Source organism: Colletes gigas, unplaced genomic scaffold (assembly GCF_013123115.1).
Source record: "Colletes gigas isolate AHSC1104 unplaced genomic scaffold, ASM1312311v1 Colletes_gigas_Sc00011, whole genome shotgun sequence".
In the NCBI taxonomy this organism is placed as follows: Eukaryota; Metazoa; Arthropoda; class Insecta; order Hymenoptera; family Colletidae; genus Colletes; species Colletes gigas.
Genome location: NW_025106640.1, coordinates 4,045,258 through 4,060,106, shown reverse-complemented (window position 1 = coordinate 4,060,106; position 14,849 = coordinate 4,045,258). Strand labels below are relative to the sequence as shown.

The 14,849-nt window shown below is 49.4% G+C and overlaps 1 protein-coding gene across 1 annotated transcript in view; it reads right to left on the bottom strand.

The window, feature by feature from the left end:
• Window positions 1-347: 347 nt before the first annotated feature.
• Window positions 348-14,849, bottom strand: part of LOC122398211 (protein Tob1-like) — a 96,811-nt gene continuing 82,309 nt past the window's right edge. The window contains exons 3-4 of the mRNA XM_043397900.1: window positions 9,804-10,727; window positions 348-9,261 (exon numbers count right to left, since the gene is read on the bottom strand). Of these exons, the coding sequence (XP_043253835.1) occupies window positions 8,631-9,261; window positions 9,804-10,534 (1,362 nt within the window). The 5' untranslated portion in view covers window positions 10,535-10,727 and the 3' untranslated portion in view covers window positions 348-8,630. The remainder of the gene's footprint in view (window positions 9,262-9,803; window positions 10,728-14,849) is intronic.

The window sequence follows — 14,849 nt, the reverse complement described above, 5'->3', positions numbered from 1 at the left end:
TTCTCTCTCTCTCTCTCTCTCTCTCTCTCTCGCACGCATACTTTTTCTTTCCCTCTCTCGCTACGTCTTTCACACTCTTCCGTCGCGCCAGATTTTTCTTGATCATTTATGCATCAAAAATTCTCTTTTCACACTTTTCGTCGTGCGTTTTCCTCTCTTTCTCTCACTCTCTTTTTCTGTGCTCTCCACTCCTCTCTCTCCCGTTTCGTACGCACAAACACTGTTCCGCTTTGTCTCGTATGCTTCGATATTGATATATATATATGTATATATATATATATGTATATATAAAAATACAAAAAATAATTTACAAAATGATATTATAAGTATGTTACACGCGAGTTTCATGTCACACTTTGTTTTTTGTTTCGTCGTTTGCTTCGTTCCCCGTACTCGGTATATATTCGATTGTTATTTTTATTCTTCTCTCGAATTTATTTTGTGTTTACGGGTCGAGGGGACGGCCCGGACGCTCGAAAAATTTCAAGAAACGCTTTTTATATTTTTTCTACTCTCTCTCCCTCTCTCTCTCTCTCGCTCGTTTTCCACTCTCCGCTCTTCGTCGTCATCGACGAGCACACCTTTCCTCGCAACCTCCTATTCCATCGTCCTTTTTTTAATTTCTTTTTTGTTTTTTTTTTTTTTTTGTTTTTCTCCTCTTTAAACAAAATATAATGTAGCAGTGTGTATGTATATGTGTATATATACATATATATGTATATATATAATCGATATTTATATAAGTATGTATAATGTCTATACATATATTCATATTTGTATATGCACGTGTTCTATCCTTCTTTTTTTTTTATATATATTTATATATATGTATACTTTAATTACGCATTCGCGGGCCATAAGAGATAGAAACAAATCCATTACAACAGGATAATCACTGTAGTTCATCAAACCACTGTATTATTAACAAAAATATATATATATATGTATATGTATATATAATATAGCGGTATATATTATATTATCTGGAGGCGCGATGCACGCTGGTATATAATCAAATATCATACAAAAAAAAACAACAATAACAAACTATCAAAAAGAAAAAAATTAATAATGATAGAGAAAACAAAAGGAAAAAAAAAAATATTTAAAATGGGGTCACCTTAAGGCTAACGGGGCTGGCGGTGGTCGCCGGTCGTCCGGTGGCGTCTCGACGCGCGGACCACCAGCGTCGACCGCGCCATCTAAAGATCTTCGGGATCCGCGATCGGATCCATGGATCGACGGTAAGATAAAAAAAAAAAAAATATATTCTTAGCGTATACGCACACGGTTCTAGGTAAAACGGTTCTCGTACAAAAATAAAGGAACAAAATCTAAAGCCAACAGAAAATACATCTCGATTACAATACTCTAACAGTTAATAGTAGTAATGATAAAAAAGGAGAAGAAGTAGTATAAAGGAAACAACGGTAGCGGGTGAAAAAGGACCTATATACAGATATACATATATAGGCGTACAGTGTCTCGCTGTTTTTTTTTTCTTTTTTGTTGTCTCGCTCGCACGCATCCGATGCGCATCTTCTGTCTCTCTCTTTCTCTCTCTCTCAATGATTCGCTCATCATTCGCGCACACGCACTTTCATCGGACACACACCAAGCGTTTACACGCAACGACATAAAACGACACACGGTATGCGAAACGTAGGCGAGCAGAAAATCGTCGGCGAACTGAACGAAAGAAAATCGCGAAAAGGGGCGGTGCTCGCGCCCCGTCCAGCCCATTTGCGAACAAACGAATCGAACTAGCGCGGATCTTGCCCCCGAGAAATTTCGTTTCCACGCAACGCGATCCACGCCGACCTTTTTTTCTCGTTTCTTTTTTTTTTTCATCTCTCGACCGATGTGAAATCACGCATTCCCGGATCACTCGTTCACGCTTCTCTGCCGCTTTCGTTTTATTTCATCATCATCCCTCATCTATCTACGTACGAAACGATGAAGACTGGGGCCTGGGGTGGGGCTTCGGAGAAGGGGCATTTTTCGTAACAGTTACATTTAGGATGCACTTACACGAGTAACATAGTTGCTTGTTTTTGTTTTTACCATTTCGACACCGAGAGTGTGACTTGGGTGGGGTACAAAAAGGTTCTTTCTCTCGCGTAGATCTTTCTCTCCCTCTCCCGGGTGGGCGACACCGTTCACTCCGCCCCCCCGCCGCGCGATCGAGAATCGGACTCGTCGATCAACGACCCCCCCTCTCGACCAGAAACGGGCGAAATTTTCACGGCAACAAAAGATGGAAAGAACTTTCGATTCGTTCGTTCGTTCAATAAAAATGACAATCTAAATTGTACAATTAAATCATGCCTTCGATCGAGTGAATCGTCGAGAATCAATCACTGTACGAAGATTTTTAGCGTTCGAATAAAATTTCGTCCGTCTCTGACCGCGGTGACATCGAATCCGCGATTTTCGTGTAAGTTTTCTGCTGGATTCAACCTACTTTGTCGCGATTCATTCTCCCTAGGGGGGTTGGAAGTCGACGAGCCACACCCCCGTCGCGCTGCAACCGAGGTACAGCTCTAAGCGGTACGTGTGTGTATATATAATATATATATAATATATATAATATATAATTGTATGTATATAGTTTACATTCAGCAAGTAGTTAAAGTATTGAAAAATATATATGTAATTAGTTACAAATCTAATTATCATCCTCTTGTTAATTCATTACTTGGTAGAGTAATCGATAGGTGGGTCTTTCTTTGTGTTGCTTCGTGTCGTGTGCGTGCGTGTAAGTGTGGACAGGTATGTGTGTGCATGTGTGTGTGTTTGTGTGTGTCCGATACACAGAACGCGTATATTGTTCTCTTCCATTCGGTTTTCGTTTTGTTTTTCCTTTGCTATTTTTTTTCTTTTATCGTGAAACGGCCTTTTTTTCGTTTAAAAGTGTACCTGGAGACCATGCCCGGTTCTATTTCGTTTGCGCGTTTCATTTCGTTCTCTTTCGCTATCCGACACGCATGCGCGCAGCCTGCTTCCCGCGTTTTCCATTTCCAGGCGTTTATTTGTTCGTTTCAATCGTATCCCCGCGGGAAAAGCGAAAAAGCGACGCCGAAACGATGCCCGAGTCGCTTTGAAACGTTCGTTTTTCCCTCGTATCGTTCCACGTGTCGGTTTCTTTTCATTATTTTTTTTTTTTTCTGTTTTTTTCTTATTTGTTCATTTTTTGTATCCCCGTCATTTTTTCGGCACTCGAGCTGCGCGCATTTCCCGTTTCGTTTTATTTCCCATAGCTCTCTTCCACCTCTATAAATGTATGAATATATATTATATCTAATATTGCAGTGTTCGGTTATCGCTATGACATTATTACGTTACCACGGTTACTTGTTTCTCCATTTACGGTTAAAGAGACAATATCGATCGCTATAGTTTATAGACACATGATACTTTAAAGAGACAGATTACCGTTGTTTACTTCGTCATGTTACTTCGTTTACTTATTCATCATTTTTTTTTGTTCTTTTTCATTTACTTCTTGTTGTGTCGTGTACCCGTGTTACTTCGAACTTTTGTATACGTGTCTGCCGTGGCGTATGTATCTCTCTGTGTACGTAAGGTGTGTGTGTGTGTGTGTGTGTGTGTGTAATACGTGTGTGTATGCATCGTATGACTTATATCTTTGTTTCTCGTTTAACCTTAAACTCCCCCTCGTCAGTTTTGTTTAACGAATACATCCATTACAGATTATGGAAAACTATGCGTAATTCTTGTTTTTTTTCATTTTTGTTTCTTCGCTTATAAAGTGTTCGTTACAATCGTATTGTAATCGTATAATACTATATGTTTTTTTTTTTTATCTTTTGTGTACCTCAATGTATGCTCTTATCGGTATAGCTCCGACCGGATCGCGCCCTTCCTTCTCCGCCCTCACGACTCGTCCCTCCCAACGTCGCGTGCCTTCCTCACCGCGCGTCCCTCGCTCCCGTATTTTTTTTTTTGGTTTTTCTTAAAAGAGTATACATCGTGTGTTTGATTCTTCGCTGAGCTGAGCTTCTCGTCCCAAGCCGAGATCCGTTTGATTCGCAACTTATTGCAACGCTTGCTCTCCTCCCCTGTCGTCCCTCTGTACGTCCATCGGTTCGACGCGGACGCCGACGTCGATAGAGATCGTCTCCGGGGATCTCCCTTCCGGTCGAATACGGGGATCCCGTTCCGTTCGATTACAAAGATTAGAAAAATAATCGGTTACCAGGAGCTATCTCTCTCTCTCTCTCTCTCTCTCTCATCCGATATCCTCAACCCCGTCGAGCGTCCACCGTCTATCAGCGGGAAAACGACCCTAATCGCGACGAATAGTAAGCACGATTCACCGCCGAATATTCATCCTACCGATCCCACCGATGGACATCGTATATGCCACCCCCTTAAAGTCGCGATTACCGTCACACTTCATCGACTTCATCCCCCTCTCGCCTCTCTTCTTTCTTTCTCTCTTTAACAATAGCAGGTACTAGCATAGCTACCACAGTCGTACGTATCGTTAATAGTTACAATTAAGTTTAGATATTACTAAAGGGTACTGTCCTCCCGCCTCGTCCCCTCGCGCCTCTAATTCCCGTGTCTCTCGCCCCTGTCTACCCTTATTAGTTCCGCAGTTAAAAACTTGTGTTAGCACCCCCCGCGCGACTGGAGACCCGTCCTGCCGACTCGCTCGCCGTCTCGATGCTTCTGCGCTCACGGTGCTCGTCAATTGTCGCCTAATAATTTGTCTAACAGCGTACCGATCGGATAGATCCTAAACGGCGAGAGCCGGCCGCGACGCTGGATCGGAAACACCCTTCGACGAAACGTTTGTCGTTCCCTCCCGTCGGGTTGCTCCGAATCGAGGTTTCCAGCGGCGCGCGGCTCCGTGGTTATCGAATTGAACACACGATCCTTCCAGGTCAGCCTCGATCGCGAGGATCTGGACGACGCGTCGATCCCTTGTGCCTCGATCCGTCGCGCGAACGACCGCGACCCGGCATCGGTCGATCGCGGCCCAGCAGTACGGAAGCTGCCCTGTGTGCGGCGTCGATCATATACAAAACGGGCTATATAAAAATTCGTACGAAAGAACGATTAACGGTCACGCCTAAAATTATGCTACAACACTTACACGATACGAAGTCACGCTAACGGTTAGAAACTAGTTCTAAGGAGAGTGGACGCGCGCGTTTGGATCGAGCGGATCGAGCGACGCGAAGGAACCCTGCCATTATATTTTTTTTTATTTTTCTACGCGCGAGCTCGTCGACAGTCTCCAAGGCCGCGCGCATTCCGTACGTTTGTCCCACGACGACAAGATTAAACACTTTTTTTTTTGTTAATACTTTTAGCACCTAGTGCCCGGCCCGCGGCTCACGGCACCTCCGCCCCCCGTCCTCCGCTTGACGGACAGCTCACCCGATCTTTCGATCGTTCGCCGGAGACCCAGGACGATCGTTGCTGGTCGTCGAGCTGGAAATCGAGGCTGGGGCAGCCCCTTTTACGTCCGCGTTTTTTTTAATTCTGAGAACAGGGAACAAAGACTCTCGGGTAAAAGAATCGTGTAAGAGGCAATTTCGATTACGAGGACGTCCTCGTCGTGAATAAATGTTCCGTTTACCGTCAGACTGGAGAAAAGACTGATGGATCCGAGTGTTTGTTAAATCAAATTTAAACGCACGAGTAAAAGGGACCCGTGCCCCATACTGTCGCGGAGAAAGCAATCCAATAGAATTGAAAGTAACACTCGACCAGGAGACAGCTCGACGACCGTTCACATGGAAATCTGGTCCTATCGACCTCTCGAGCAACAATCTCGATACGTCTTTGGGTCAGCGGCGCGGTCGTGTTCTGGCCGTCGAGGACAGTGACGGCGGTCTTTAATAACGTAATCACCTAATTATACTCGCGAACGCAGACCGGCTGGTTGTGGGCTCCTCGCGGCTAACCGTGACGCCCCCGTTTCTCTTCGACGCTCCTCGTCCTTTGTACCGCGCGGAGCCGCAAAGAATGCCCCTGAGCGACGTTCACGGCGCGAGAGAAATCCGTCATTTTGCTCCAGAAACTTACTTCGCGCGATATCGAGTTGCGAACGACGGGGAAATGATTTTGCGACGGTTCCGATAGCCCGAGACATTCTCCGCGACTCGCCAGTGAACGTGGTTCCCACGATCGCGTGGCAATCCTGTGTGTGTTCGTGTGTGTGTCTGTGTGTGCGCGGAAGAAACGACTCTGAACTTCGGACATGCAGCCTCGACCGTGCCCAGGGATCGATGAACCAGCAAGAAACCGAAGAGCTCGTTCGATAGCACGGGAATTAGGAAAGTTCGACAACTTCCACCCTCGCCTGGTGTCGCGAACTTGGACGAGCCGAGGGTGCGTCGTCCGATAGCTAGTGTACTCGGGAGTCGTCGCGACGCTACGTGGACCAGCGTCGAAAGGAAACGTCCAGCCAGAGATTAACTCCCCGCCAAAGATGGGCAAAATTCTCATCCGGACGAACGGAAGATGAATCTCATCCTGATCTCGACGCCTACCCAGTCATCGACATTTTACATCAGCAATTGTAAAGGTCCTTTCGGTAAAGGATCGTTGGCAACATCGTAAACTTTGGACATTAATTTTGCAGGTAAATGTATAAAAAAGCAGTCCTTACGTTTATCGTTATACTGTGAAATTTGTACGTTAGTGGCTTACTCCTTAACAATTTCAACTATAAAACAAACTACTGTTTTTATTACGCGAATGACAGTGTTTTCCACAAAATGTTACAATGCGGGCAGAAAATAATGCACGGAATTTTCTATTGTCGTTCGAAGGGTCTATTGTCAAAAACCGTGTCGATAACTGAGCCATCGATTTTTTTTTAGAAATCGGGGACCGCGTTGTATCAATTCCCAGCAATTTTTGATGAAATTTTGCTCGTCCCTGGTTCGGAGGACCCCGCAACGCAGCCCGTTCCCGTTCCTACGAACACGCCGCCATTCTCATTTCCTTTCTACTCCCTCCTCCCCCTTGTATTCTCCCCTACGCTCTACTGCATTTATTATAAAAATAAAATGTAAAATCGTACCGAGGACGAGTTTTCCAAACGGTATGGAACTGCGTGTATCGTCTGCGATTCGATCGACAAAGAAATCACCCGGGGGTTCGAAGAAGCTGTGACCGCGTATCGTCCACTCTCGGAACCCCCTCGATCGTTCAAGAAAGACGTTGTTCGTTCGTCTCCGCTGGTCCTGGTCTGTTCGCTGATGGTTCCAAGGGAACGAGTCGCCTCTTTCACTCACTCTCTCTCTCTCTCTCTCTCTCTCTCTCTCTCTCTCTCTCTCTCTCTCTCTCTCTCTCTCTTTCTCTCTCGTCGCGAACGCTCTAGAGTACGAATGGTCGGTTCGTCGACGCTTCTGTAGCTCGGGTTCACAAGTAGTTCCTACCGTTTCGCGAGAACCCGTGAAGTGAGTGCATTATTCTTGAATATAATACATAGGCTCTACAGATATATTCATTATCAATTCTCCGACTATACCAGTGAAAAAATAAATTATTACACGTTGGTAATATCTGTGTACGTGTTGGTGAAGTCGTGCGCGAAAGTGTTTCACTCCTCCGGTCCCCTCTGGTGTCCCCGATGATCGTTGGCCCACGAGGGGTGTGTGTACGTATCGTATAATTATATGTGTTCGTCGCCAGGTATACGGTGAATGTCTCTGCGTGTCAATCCATGTCGTGTACGTGTGTCTGCGTCCGTGTCGTGTGTGTCCGAGTGTTTGTGTCTCTTGGCCTTTTCGCTGTCCCAGGCGTGGGCGCGCGTCGTACGATTCTTTCTGGACCGAAACCATGAATGACCCCGAGATACGGGTCGTCTCGAGTGGCTGATCCAAGGGTAGCCACAGGAGCAGCCATTCGAACCGGGACGCCATGGCGGCGTATCGCGATCGGGTCCGTTATTATACGGTTGATACAAAGAACGTTACTGTACGCGAAGCTCTACGTTTAAGTCGATCGCGCGTTCACGTTCCCCACGAGTCCCCGTCGCGTCCAAGTTCCTCCTCCTTCTGATCTCGTCAAAACGTCTTGCACGCACGCTTCCGGTTCGGCACACAGTCCGTGTACGCGTTCTTAACGCTCTCACTCTTTCTCTCTTTCTCTCTCACTCCCTCTCTCGCGAATCTCTTCGTTCACCGTCGTGGCCGCAGGTTGCCGACCGTCCCGATCTTCCGGTTCTCCAGTTTGGATCAGCAGCCTGCCCCCAGCGACCGCGCGACCCACCGAGCGAATCCTCCCCCGACGAGACAGATCGAACGAGAAATCAGGAGTCGCCGTTAGCCGAGATGACGTCGATTATCAAACGTGCGGGGATGTGTGTGTGTGATTGGAGCTACACCGTTTGGATATCCTCTGGAGAGAGACAGAGCTGGAACTAGGGTGAGCAGGAGTTCGACGACGGCCTCCTCTAGGCGAGAAGCCATCGGATGGTGCAAGCGGATCGGGTGTGTCAGGGTACGGAACCTAGACTTTGGACGACGTCTCGACGTTGGAGAGACCGGAAAGGCGGTTTTTCCGTCTCTCTTGTTCCTCCTGTTCCTCTCCTCTCAGCAAAGTTTCCTCCTCGCTCGGCTTCGACCCGTGCCGGACACAATTTAGTTGGCCACGAGGAGATGCTGCTGGTACTGGCTGGCCGAGTACGACGCCACGGAGCCCAGGCCGAAGTTGTTCAGACCGTCGACCAGCGCGGTCTTGTCTTGTTGCTGAGCGGTGCCGTTCACGTTGCTGTTCGTCGTGGCAGAACCCACCGGGCCGAGGTTCCCGGCGCTGTGGGAGTTCCCGTTGCTGGCTCCCGCGTTGCTGTTCCCGTTCACGCTGCCCCCGTAGAACTGGTGGCCAGCGACCGTCGCTGGATCGAGATACGACGACGGGAAGTTCGCGCCCGTGTAGAGATCGGCGGACAGGTAGCCGCCGTGGCTCGACGAGTCGAAGATGTTGCGGTGTGGGAACTGGGGATGATAGGTTGCCGGCCCGTGCTGGAAGAAATACGCGCTGGGATCCGTGTGCTGTTGACCAGCGCCCGCGACTATGCTTCCGGGCGACTGGCTGCGACTGCGCGGGGAACTCCGCGATACCGGCAAACCGCCGGGTGCCGCCTGCTGCTGCTGTTGCTGCTGTTGCTGTTGCTGCTGCTGCTGCTGGTGCTGCTGATGGTGGTGGTGATGGTGGATCTGTTGCTGCATGGCGCGCTGCTTTATGTAGTTCGAGAACTCGGTGGGGGACATTCTGAAAGCAAGACGGTTACGTGCGGTTCATCTGTCTGCTCGATAGCTTTTGGCTCTCGGGTAGTTGGCGGTTAGAAGACAAAGCGTTGCATTTACCTGACATACCTTTTCCGTGACATGGACACGCATGGGATACTTAATGAAATGTGTCACTTTGAAACCTGACACTCAACAATATTTGGTGTCCCCAAAAGCAGACCTATCGCGTAGCCACCGAAAGGTTCTGTCAGGTAAATCGATCCCTTCCCGTTGAATCGCGATTCTCGTTGGCGAGCAAAAACACCCACGATTGCTCGATGCGACGTAGACCAGCAATTATTTACGAACGTCGCACAATGGCTTATTTTGTCGAGAAGCTGGCCAAAGTATGAAGGCGTCTTTAGATTTGTTTCAAGGTCGCTAATACTTAAAAAATTGCATTTTGGCCAAGTTTTCGGCTAAATGAGCCACTGTGCGTCGTGCCCGGTGTGCTGGTAACCCGTTGCTCGAGCGCACGATACCCTTACGGAGGACCTTACGCAACCGCGTATCTCTATTACGAACCTGTTGGCGCGTTTGCTGCTGGTCTTCAGCTTGGTGCTGCCGAACTTGGTCTGAGCGAAGGTGGCGGTGGTAAAAGTGAGCGGCGCAGTGGTGCGCGGTATGAAGACTGTGACAGGACTAGGCGAACGCTTGAACGAGTTGCTGATGGGCGTCGGCGATGGCGCCGACGAGGAACCGGATCCATGGCCGCTCTGCTGGTTGTTCGAGGAGCCGTTGCTCGCGTTGCTGCCCAGCGAGCTGGGGAACGGGGACGTGGACTTGGGGCTGAGGCTGAGACCGCCCAGCGATGTGCCCACGGCCTCGATGGGCCTGAAGCACTGAGCCTCGGGGTTGAAGGTCTTGGTCACCTCGCGGTCGGCGGAGCTCTCGTCGTGGGGATCGCCGCTCTCAGAGTAGAGGATCTTCACGGCGTTCATCTCGCCGATGCGGTAGCTGACCTCGCCAGGGTCCACCCAGACGGCGAGCTCGGATGGAAGGTTCTCCAGGACGTCCTGGATGGGTACGCCGCTCTCCTTCGCGGCACGCTCCAACACCGGGTCCACGGGGTCCCCGGTCTTCAAGTATCTGAACGCCGATCCCTTGAACGGTTTCTCAGGGTACCAGTGACCCTTGAACTTGTCCTTGAGCGCTTTCTCGAGCTCCTCGCCGAAGATGTTCACCCGCCTGCGAGGCAGCTTGTTGTAAAGGTACGATATCACGAAGTTGAGCGCCACCTGCACCTCGATGTGCATTTTGGCCTTTGCTGGGAGAATCTTCGGGCTGTTGCTGGTCGTGGCAGCCGCGGAATATTACCGAGGACGTTCGCACGATTGGCCGTCTTGCTACGAACGCCGGCTGGTTCTCGAGGATACGGCTACTTGGGGCCGACAGTAACTGGAAACGTTCGCCAGGGACTCACGCTGACGCTTGCTCGAATTTGTGAATCTGCAACAAGAAGCGACGCGACCCTCGTTAGATCCTGGATACCAATAATATTCAAAGTATAGTCGGAGATACGGTTCGTAGAAGATTCCGAAACCGAAATGCCGCACGAGGGAAAGCAGCCACGGATAAACGTATGCGAGTCTCCCACAAAGAAGCCCTATCGTTATTGAGCCGAGGCTTTCTGCAAGTGCAAAATCACATTAAAAGACTCCCAGTATCTTCGAAAGGCATTTGCTTTTACTCGGAGCCCGTGTTATCGGCTCTTTTCACGATCGCGCATTGAAACGGAACGCCGCTTCCGGTTACTCGGGGTGTCGCCTTCGGGTTTCACCCGCCCCTCCCGAAGAAGTCGAACGAGAGCCAATCGTTTTCGACGTATTCGCACGGTATAATGCTCCCTCGGGCTTCCAGCGCTCTTCGACAAAGAGCTCTTATCCGAACCCTCGGGGTCCTCCGTGGTTTATTTCGTTGGTCATTTGGAGATCGATTACGCGCAACACAAGTACAGATTGTCGTCTGTTTATCTCGATCATAGTTTCGTCAATTTAAAGTTCGAGAAACACGAATGTGAATATACAAAATTGTGAAAAATAAATATTGAATTTACTAATTGAAAGAAACTTATATTAGTGTATACGTTTTAGCCAAGGGACGTTGACACGAGAAGGAAACGTTATCGTTGGTGTCGACGATGGAAGTGTTGAGGCAAAGATCAAATGGGTATCGATGAACGAAGGAGGTGTAGATACGAGTCGAGAGGGTTGGACTTCGACCTCAGTGAGACACTCTGCATCGAACTTTGGTCTTTCATGTACTTTGTATCAAATAATTTATCGCAATATTAAATAAAATAGTTTATATCGTTAAATTTAAAGTGTTCGAATCATTGAATCCTACCATACGCCTGCAACCATTCCTGACATCCTTCGTTATTAATGTCGCGCCGCCAGGAAGCATTCGAATATTAATAAATTGTTCGAACATCGTGGAACCTGCACGCGTGTCTCGATGAAAGAGAACCACTTGATCGGAACAGATCCACTCGGGCGCCCGTTGGCTGTAACTTTCGTAAGATCCTTATTTCCGACCGAGCAAGTGGATAAAAAGTCTCTTGAAAGCCTCGTCGAAGGATAAAACGGTCCTCGAGCTTCTGGGCCAATTCAAAACGCGTTTCACTGAATCCACGGTCGCGAATCGGGCAACGAATATTCAGCTACTCACGCGATTACCGTGAAACGAACGGCAATAAAAGGGATTGGCCCTTAGTGCCGTCGAGTGGCCATCTTATACAGAGGCATCCCGTCGCAATTGCGGAAGTTGCTCTCTGAACCCGAATGACATCGAGAGGGAAAGGCTTTTCTTTACTTTTCCTCCTTCGATCCGTCCTCTCTCCGCGGCTCTTTCCACCAAACCCCTTGTTTCTCCTTTTTCCACTGTCTCTCGCCATTTTCTTTTCCATGCTCTTAAACTCCACCTTCTTTCAGGGCTTCCTTTCATCCGTCACACTCCGCCGCCAATACCGTCCGCGTTCTTTCTCCTTTTCCAGCATCGAGGATTCCTAGACGACCGTCGAGGCTCTCCGGGTATGCCCGTCTCCGGAACTCAATTCCGTCGCGGTCCTGTTTCTCCTTCTTTTTTTTTTCTTCCAATCGTGATCTTCCGAGAAACGGCCAGACGAAGGGCGGCAAAGGGAGCGTAAGCTCCCAAGGAGTCCTCCGGATCAGCAGCCATTTTGTAACTGGATACGAGAGGACGTACGGGCGCTGCCCTTTTTTCCGGCCACCGGTTTCACCTCGTTGCCTTTTTGCCCGAATATCGCAGTAGACAACGCGGTCGCCGGGTAGTTTTCAATTACGCGACTGCGAACCCACCCTTTGCGGCCGTTCCGTGGCTCGTTCGCGCCCCCGTCGCTGCGGTTTCGCCGCGAGAAAATATTTCCAGTACCTTGTTGCTTCGTCGGGGAATAAATAGTGGCTGATATTTGAATTCCAGACAATCCCCCTGGGGGAAAAGCTCCGGAAATCTGTACTGGGACCCGCCGCGAGCGTCGATTCAATTAAATCTTATTTCATCTCCTATTCTCGAAATAAAAAGAATACGCAAGTTTATTGGAAAAATTCTCGATTTCCCTTCGGTCGTCGGAATATGTAAATCCTATTTCGCGTAATAATTTCTACCGTTGAAACTTGGCCCGATAAAAGCTAAAGAGATTACCCGGTGTAGCTTACGGGTAAACAAACAAAATCATCCGACCGCTATAATTTAACGCAAGCCAAACTTTCGAGACGGAGGAACGCGGGACCGCCGGATTCGATACCGCAAGAAATAGAAGCGGAAGTCCAACCAGCGCGAAAACTTTCCCCTCATTTTCCCTTGTACGGGATAGCGTTTCGCCGGAACGATCCTCCTTCCGCCGCCGAGAGTTTTCCCAGCCGAAAGAAAAATGTTTTCCTTTGCGCGGCGAAGGCTCGGAGCTGGATATGTAGGTTAACCCCCGCTGCACCCTTTCTGCTTCCAGCGGTAGTAAACGACGACGGGGTTGCCCGAGGTATTGATCCCGGCCAGGGTTGCCGGAAGGTTCTCAAGTTAAAAATACACGGCCTTGCGAGTCGAGTAACTGGGAAAAACCGCCTTGTCGTCGTCTCCTCGTTCTCTACCCGGACGAGGATCCAACCGTCGTGGGAGCAGCCTGGCTGCGGGGGACGGCGAGGAACGATTAACGGTGGCTCGATAATTATCGCGGATGCGCCGCCTCGAAAGACCAAGTTCAGCGGGCCTGTTCTTTCGAGTGCCTGGCGACGCAGCCTGAACGACTATTAAACGACAGCGGCCCCGGTGTAACTATTAATTAAGGAACGCTGCGAGACGCCGCGAGCAGAGGCAACCTCTTCTCGGGTATAATTAAAAACGAATTGAACCCGGGATGCCGAGCACGAGAAGAAACTGCTGGGAATCTTTCACCGTTCCTCGAGTTTTTCTGCTCGCTTGCCGTGGGTGTGGAAACCTGGAACGTTCCTTACATGCCCGGTTAGGCGCCAAAAAGTCTTGTGGGTGCTGGAAAATGGTGGACTAAAAATTGTCTTAAAAATATGGTTCTAAATACCAAGCAACCCTACGGTCGAACGACCTTACGGAGTACGTCGAAAGTAGGTCTGTTGCGGACACGGGACGGTCGAAACTGGAATCGTGTTGGGTTTAAACTTGGCTGAAAGCTGGCCCAAAAGCGGGTCGAGCCGAAAGTAGGTTTCGAGCGGACCGAAAAGCTTAACGCGAACCAATGGCGGGGGCGAAACGACGCTCTGGAAACTAGGTTCGCGAGCGTACCTTTTTCCAACGAGACGCGTCGTCTGATCGATAGACGCAGGGCACGCCGACGCCGCCGAACGGAAAGAAGAAGACACCGACGAAGAACTCTCTCGCCCATTAATCCCTCGAAACTTCTCTCCGCACTCGAGACGCGATCGACGCTGTTCCGTGGGCTCCCGACGAGCAAAACGGATACGAGAACGGACGGTGAAGGGCTGAACGCGATTCAAGGGACAGTCTTTCCGTAAAACCTCGGAAGTGAGAACGCAGGGGTTGGCTGCAGGTGCTCGTAAAGACCTACGAGTACGCCCTTTACCGACCGCTGAATGGAGGGCCACGCGACGGAAGGGGGACTGAATGTGGGCCAGACAAGTGTCCTTCAGCGAACCAAGTCAATGGAGCACGGGACTACGGGAAAACTCCGTCCTTTTTAGGGTGCCTCCAATCCCCCCGACGCGAGGTGTTTTCAACGTAGACGCGTCGGGGCGGTTTCCGCGAACGGCGGCCTCGTCGCTCCGTCGCGACGAATCGATGGGGGCGAGGAAGTCTGACGATAATTATGCTCTCCGTTGCTATTCCGTGTATCAAGTGGCTCCCTACGATCGACCGCGACGGGGATGGCGTCGTTTCGATTGACGACGCATAATTGCGCATCCGTGCATGGGGGGAATCGTGCAGACCCGTCCACGTGGAGCAAGCTGACGAACGGATCGATTCTCGAAGGCGAGCTTGTCGTCTATTGGGTTCCTCGACTAGACTCGGGGACCACCGTTGGGCGTTATTCCAAGGGATTCTTCTCGGAATAATCCTTTCGAT